The following is a 7,460-nucleotide window of genomic DNA, read 5'->3' on the forward strand; positions in this document are numbered from 1 at the left end:
CCATGAGTGATAATCTTAAATTACTATTTTCCCCCAACAGGCAACAGAAAAAGTTGATTCCTTTACCATTCCCCAAATCTAAACTTGACTGGTTTCCCTTGAATGGTTACTCAATTGAGAACGCTCAGCACTGATATGAAGTACAATATTCTCAATCATTTAGTTATTTTAAGTTGCACTGATTCTACCATCACAGTGCACATAACACACAAAGCAGTTAAGTCTGATTATATTTTCTACATTAATTAGCAGTTTTACAGATTCAATTCCCTAGTGAATTTGGTCTGAGACAATTGCCAATTATCCTTAAATATGACTAAATTTAAACACATTAATACTTTATCTCATTTTACACCTGTACTTTAAGTAAGGTTTTAAGTTGAAATGTCATTATTTCTTTATCAGAAGGGTTAAAAGAAACAGGAACCCAGTGGCTTGGTGGTTTAGGAAGAACACTTGGTGATGGTGGCTCACTAAATTTGGCTCCAGCATAGTTCTGATTAGTTTGAGACTTAAAAAGTAAGGTGGGACTTGATAAGCTAGAGTTCCAGTTTTGATTATTTGGAAAATTTTTGTTCTTCCCCCCACTTTGCATGGCCTGCCATGCAGCTGCTGATGAATTATAAGTATGTCCTCTTTCCTTTTTCTTATGAACAATCTTCATCTGGGAATTCTGATCCTTGGTCTTCTGTCTACTAAGCTGTTGTTGGTTCTTACTAACATTTCTAGACTGAGGGGCTGGAATGTTATACCTCTCTCCACCACCCATCTTCAGCTTCTTTGTCACCTGTAAGTGAATGTAAACAAAATATTGAGTAGAATTCCACTTCAAATAGTTCAAAACTTTAAGAAACTTCAGTAGCTCCAATTTGTAACTCCAGAAATCTTGGGTAATACTCAAATATGTGCTATTCAGCTGCTTCAATTTCACTATACTGTCCACACTTCATCACATGCACTTTATTATACCTTCCTAAGAACAGTGAGCTTATCCACAATTCTGAATAATCCTCTATTTAAAAATAAAAACAGTTTAGGATGAGTCCATCATAAAATGCCCCATTACAACGGGAAGTTTTTGATACCTTTCAGTCTGCTTTTCAGATTGCAGGATTTCCACCACCTGTCCTCTTCCTTGCTGCCACGCCCAGGATAATAGATGTTGCTTTCTGATAGATCCTTTCCTTTGTCTCAATACAGAAGTTTTCATGGGCCGATCTGCTGAGTTCAGCCTAGGAGCTGAGGCCAACATCTGAGTCTCCTCAGCACACAAGTTTGAGAGAAGTCTTAGCTAGAAAAGCAAATATTTCATTATTTCAATTCAAAAACACAGGAGAAAGTGACCGTTTATATTTACTACATAAGTAGTGACTACTTCCTGAACTAAAAGGCAGAAAATAAAGTCTCTAAAGATGGCTTTGACCTTGTAACTGTCATCATTTAAAAACCCTCGAGATCCAGGAAACCCTGAGGAATCTGGGGAGGGGTGTCCGCCAAATCCCGCAACAAGTTGCATCTTTTCCCTAGGAACCTTTCAGATTCTCACACGGATTTTGTGACCAAAATGTTAAACCACGGAAGCATTAACTTTTACAGCCATGCCAAGAAATGGGCTTAAAATCTTTCCTAAAGACCATGTTTTGAAAGTCCCACCAGAATTTCCCAGTCTTTGGACACATCCCGTATCTGTTTCCACAAAGCCTCCTCTCCCAACGTGTCTACGTCGTGCAGCTCTTCCTTTGGTTATGAACTCTTGACTCCTCCCCGTCTTAAAATAAGTTTCACAAGCCGTAACAAGCGAAGTCAGTTCTTAAATACAAAAAAATGCCTCCCTATCGTGAACATTAAACATTCGAGATTTCATTTGATATTCCAAGAAACCAAGTTACCGAATAAGCCCTCTTCTTTTCGAAAAGGTGAGCGGCCCTTCCAGACTATGTTAACAGCCCTAAAGAAATTAGTTCCCGGATCGTGAGTCACTCCCAACGCGAGCCCGGAAAGTTCGGTTCTGTCGACGGCGCTGGGCTTCCGAGCGGCTCAGCGTTCCTCGAGCCCGGCCCGGGAACCCGCTCCTCCGGGCCGCTAGCGCCCGCCCGGCCTCGGATCTCGCCTCCTTCCCCCAACAATGGGGAGCGCGGCCGCCAACATGGCCGCACCCGCCGCGCCGCCGCCACTCACCGACTTCGAACCCGGGACTACGGCGGCGGCGGTTCCTGCTCGGCGTCGAAGCCCCCTCCCCTTCCAGGGAGCGACGAGGCACGGAACGAGCGAAGCCCACGAGCACCGACGAGACAGCAGCAGGCCACCTCAGCGTCCCGACCAACCTTCCCCTTCTGCCTCTACCGACAAAATGGAGGCGGCGGTGAGCGCTAGAGCGGGGCCGGGGGGCGCGGCGGCCAATCAAAACACGCCTTTACGCGGCCCGGCCAATGATACGTGGGCCGCCGCCTGTTGCTGAGGCCCGACGGGGCCGGGGGAGGGGAGGTGGTTGCGGCCGAGGGTTTGAAATCCTCCCCGAGAAGAGCATGTCGGGAACAACCGCCGCGGCACCGGCTGCCGTTCCTCCGCCGGCTACCGGGTGACACCGGCCTCTCCCGGAGGTGCCCGCCCGGCCTCGCCCGGCACTACAGAACACGGCCAACGCCACCCCCTCGTGGCGACTCCGGGGCCCGAGCCCGGCGCGCCGGGGAAGGGGCGTCAGCCGCACGCCCGGGCAGCGGCTTTCATGCGGGCTGCCCGGCTTGCGGGGCCCGCGGCCCTTGGAACCCGATGGGTTCCCGCCGTGGGGAGTCAGCGAAGGGGCTTTGAGTTCCCGAGTTAAGTTCACCGAGTCGTGTACCCGATCTCTTACTGGTGGAAGGTACTCCAGCAAGTTGATTTCTGAAGCTGGCCCCTGGCCACTTAGTCCTGACACTCCTGTCACTCCGTTCCCCGGCCACGGGGACGTCTTTGCAGCTCTCCAGCTTGCGGTTCCCCTGCGGTTCCCTCTTGTCCTGTCACACGGTGTGGCGGCTACGTGTCTGCCCATCCCCCCTCACACACCTCTTTCTCCGAGCGCAGAGCACACTAAGCGCACAAGAAAAATCTGTTGCGAGAACGGGGCTCCCTTATTCCCCTTTCTGCCCAGTTTGTAAGTGAAAGCGGGGAGAAAAGGTAGAGTTCAGTTGATTATGCGACCAAGGTGCAGGGAAGAGGAAAAGGGCAACTTCTTTGGAGTAAATGGATAGCAACCCAGAGTTTGTGTTTTAAAGAACACCAATTTCTATGAACATGTACGCATTTTTGTTACAGGATTTATATGTACTTTTTATTTGTTACAGGATTTATATGTATTTTTTGTAAGTCCCACATAATTCGTTTTTTTTTTTTTTTTTTTTTTTTTTTTGCGGCCCCTCCCATTTACGGAGCACAGGCTCCGGACGCGCAGGCCCAGCGGCCATGGCTCACGGGCCCAGCCGCTCCGCGGCACGTGGGATCCTCCCGAAACGGGGCACGAACCCGCGTCTCCTGCATCGGCAGGCGGACTCTCAAGCACTGCGCCACCAGGGAAGCCCACATAATTCGTTTTTTAATCTTCAGTTTTTCTGCAACCATCATCCCCCACCCCTATGTTCTTGTAGCCATGGACCTTAATTAAGTTTCTTAAGAAAACCAATTTAAAAGAGGAGTTTGTTAATCAAGTTAGTTTGGTGAAATGTGTAGAATAGAAAAGATATTTTTGAGCATGGGACTTTCAGCTGCTAATCATCATAGTCAAGTAAGATGTACATAGTAAGCGACCTTACTGAAAGTGTAATCTATTTCCTAAAAATTCAAGTGGCTAGACATCCAGCCAGATTACAGCCGGGCTGTATTTAATGGATTCAAGACTTTGACTTAAGAAAAGACCCTTACAATATATTTTTTAATATAGTGATTTGTAAAATGAACAGTCTGGTTTCAGTCCGAGCACTTCTATTTTCTAATTCATTTTTATTATCATCATCCAAATATCTTCAGATTTATCCCTCCTATACTCCTATCTCACCCTCCTTTCTACCCTCATGGATCTGATTGTGTTACTTTAAAACAACAACAACGACAAACACTGCATTGGCCCCAAATTGTATTACAAAATTAAATCACTCTCCGGATCTTACCTGTATAAACATACGGGTAATGTATTGGATGCTTGTAAACACACACACGATGTACTGTATTGGATACTTACTCTGCCTCCCTCTGCCCTGTGCTAAATTGTTTTGCTTACATCATTTCATTTAATTTTCACAAATTGTGGAGTAGGTGCTATTTTGATCTCCACTGTACAGATCCAAACTCTGAGGCTCAGTTTAAAGCTGAAAGCCACACACTAAGGCTCCAGAGCCCACCCTGTGTTCCCTGCAGCATCCGTGTCACCTCTAGGTCCTCCCCAGGGCCCAAAATGTGCTTTGCCCAGAGCAGACACTGACTGGCTGCTGACTGGGGTGCTGGGGAAGCTTGGGCAGGGTGAAGCCTCCATCTTGCTGTCTGGCTGAGCCAGCTTCTCTGCCAGAAGGTCAGTCAGGCTGCCCGCCAAAGACTGCCGTTAAAGCCTTTACCATGTCCCAGACTCCCAGGAGCCTCCCAATATAGCTCCAGCCTCATCCTTCATTAATATTTACCAAGTGCCCACAACAGCTCAGAACTGGAGAGCAGAAGTTAAAAATCACATCCTTTTCAGGACATCTGATACAGCCTCTGCCTGTCCCAGGCTGGGCTTTAAATTCGGTTCCACCAACATGATCCATTTAGTGATTCTCAGATCAAATAGGAAAATGTTGATAGAAACAAACAACTCTCAGGATGTCGATCAGCCACCAATACTGGGCACCAAATGCATAATAAATACGTGGGTGTTTAATACCAAGCATTTATTTAACAAAGATTTACCTGGTGCCTTCTTTGAGGCAGGCACTCCGCCAAGCCCTGGGAATACAACAGTGAATAAGGCTCCATCGCAGCCCTAAAAAACTCAGAAAGCTTTTCCCTTTACCACTTTTCCGAGAGGGAAGCTGGTGTCTGAGGAGATTCATTTCCTCAGTTCTTCCCCAGTCAAGGACAGGCAGTGCCAATTGTATGCAAACACAAAAATCAACCTGCTAACACTGCGAAGGACTGCAGGTTCCAGACCTTGGGCTCAGACCCTGTAGAATGGAAGGTAAAAGGAGAGGATTTCCACACTCGCTGAAATCCTTTCCCCCGAGAATCTGTTTTGAATTACGTATCTGTGGGAGCTAAAAATCAACATTACCTACCTAATCTGTAAGTAGAAGTGAGGCAAAAGACATTTCTGAAAGTCCAGCTTTGGAGAACTGGCAAGTTGCAGGCTGATGCTTATTCAATTTAGACCCCACGAGGGGGAGAGCAAGTGAGACAAACATCCCAGTTTGCCAAATATTTGGAACAAGTCTCTAGTTGAACTGACTGGCTTTCGGGCTGGATCACTTACCCCGCCAGGGTGTCTATCTCAAAACAAGCCGGTTTGGTTCTGTTTCTTCCTCAAGCTCATCTATGAATTCAGAGGACAGCTTTGAATGCTTGCAGGTCTGTCAGCTGATGGCTTATTTCATTTAGGGCAAGCAAGTTCTTGGCATCTGCCAAGAGTAAAGTGGACGGACAACCTGCCTGATGTTTTGATGTGCGTTAGGACTCTTATCTTGTTGCCAAACTGGTATCAAAACACACACACAGTGGTTTTGTTTCCTGGGGAAGCAGCTGCTGCATGCTTCCCAGTTGCTCACACATTCCAGAGCGGTTGCAAATAAGTCCTCAGCCATTACAGCCATTTTGGTCTAATTACTAAATGGGGCACAGGAAGTCAATGTGAAACTCCCACACTTCCTCTGACTCTGACCCAGCGATTCTCAATCTTCAATATCTTTAAAGGGTTCTGCTGCCTGGACCCCCAGCCCAGGATCGGAATCTTTGAGGATGGGTGCTTAGGTGTTCCAGTTGCAGCTGGAGGCTGGCAGAATATGCCACTCCTAAATATGCCACTTTGGCATAATGATTATTTTCAGCTAAAGGCACTTGAAAAACAGCAGGTGCAGGAAGGGTGCTCTGACCCTCCTCCCCTTTTCTTCCTGAAAGCAGGAGAAAATGCCCTTGTGAAAGGTGCCCTTCCTGGGCTTCCCTGGTGGTGCAGTGGTTAAGAATCCACCTGCCAATGCAGGGGACACAGGTTCAGTCCCTGGTCTGGGAAGATCCCACATGCCGTGGAGCAACTAAGCCCGTGGGCCACAACTACTGAGCCTGAGCTCTAGAGCCTGCGAGCCACAACTACTGGAGCCCACGCGCCTAGAGCCCGTGCTCCACAACAAGAGAAGCCACCACAGTGAGAAGCCCGCGCACTGCAACGAAGAGTAGCCCCCGCTCACCGCAACTAGAGAAAGCCCACGCGCAGCAACAAAGACCGAACACAGCCAGAAAAAAAAAAAGATACCCTTCCTATACCAAGAGGAAAGAAATGTTCTTATCACCAGAGACGGGTGGCGGGGGCTGGGGAGGGTGTCAAGGCCAAGAGAATTCTATGCAAACAGACCTTGTCAGAGTAAGTCTGGAACGGAGCAGACCCCTGTGGGCCATGCCCCACCCCTCCCCAAGTATTGATACAAAGGCCCATTCATATTTCCTGCCTCTTGTTTATAGAAGAGCTGAAGTCTCCCAGGCCTCCCTGAGTCACAAAAGAGCAGAGGCTCAAGCAGCTAATGATTAGGACAATAGAGTCACAGACTCGGTGTCTGATGCACCTTCCTGAGTTGTTTTACAGATACTGCCACCAGAGGGAAAAAGCTAACTGCATGATGACCAGACAGCAGCTGTGACATAAACTGCTCCATCTTGAGCCGTACTGAAACTATGGCTAGCACAGCTCCAAGAACTGGCCTTAAGAGAATGGGATTAACACTACTGCTCATAATAATCTATATCTTTGTGGGCATCAAAATAATCGTAGCTTGTCCTGCCCATATATGTAAAGGGGCGAGACAACTGTCAGCAGGGAGATGCTACATACCCGTGTCGACATCTTCCGCTCTAAGGATACAGTGTCCTGTGTCAGCATGAAGAAGTTACAGAAGACGGACTTTCACCCCGGATCCCATAGAGATGGAATGATGTTCTGACAAGCGGGGATTTGTGAGCAGCTTTTGGCAGAAAAAAAGCTCTTTGCAGGAAAGAGCTCTCTGCAGGAGGCACCCCTTTATCTTGACACTAATCTGAAACCAGGCATCCCTGTGCTCTACTCATCTCCGGCCCTGGTACCCCTTTTAAATCTTTTGATCACACAATAATTGGCCTAGCTTGTTGGTTCTTTCCATAGATGAGTGAAATAGAAATGAAGAATAAGTAATTAACAGATGACCAGATCTCTTTCCTAGCTTCCCCTTCAGTAATCTCTTGAACAAACCATGTGAACAAAATAGCATCTAAATAAAGAT

General features: G+C 47.4%; 1 protein-coding gene across 1 annotated transcript; it reads right to left on the bottom strand.

Moving 5' to 3' along the window:
- Positions 1–167: 167 nt before the first annotated feature.
- On the bottom strand, positions 168–2,347 carry PNRC2 (proline rich nuclear receptor coactivator 2). The gene is made up of 3 exons (XM_007459168.1): positions 2,179–2,347; positions 1,086–1,291; positions 168–787 (listed from the first exon to the last, which is right to left on the bottom strand). Exon 3 carries the CDS (start codon positions 767–769, stop codon positions 350–352), a length of 420 nt encoding a protein of 139 aa, XP_007459230.1. The 5' UTR covers positions 770–787; positions 1,086–1,291; positions 2,179–2,347; the 3' UTR covers positions 168–349.
- Positions 2,348–7,460: the final 5,113 nt, after the last annotated feature.

The sequence above is a fragment of the Lipotes vexillifer genome, unplaced genomic scaffold (assembly GCF_000442215.2).
Source record: "Lipotes vexillifer unplaced genomic scaffold, Lipotes_vexillifer_v1.1 scaffold496, whole genome shotgun sequence".
Lineage (NCBI taxonomy): Eukaryota > Metazoa > Chordata > Mammalia > Artiodactyla > Lipotidae > Lipotes > Lipotes vexillifer.

Coding starts and splice junctions, on each gene's coding strand:
- PNRC2 (XM_007459168.1), bottom strand. CDS start 769: ATGGGTGGTGGAGAGAGGTATAACATTCCAGCCCCTCAGTCTAGAAAT.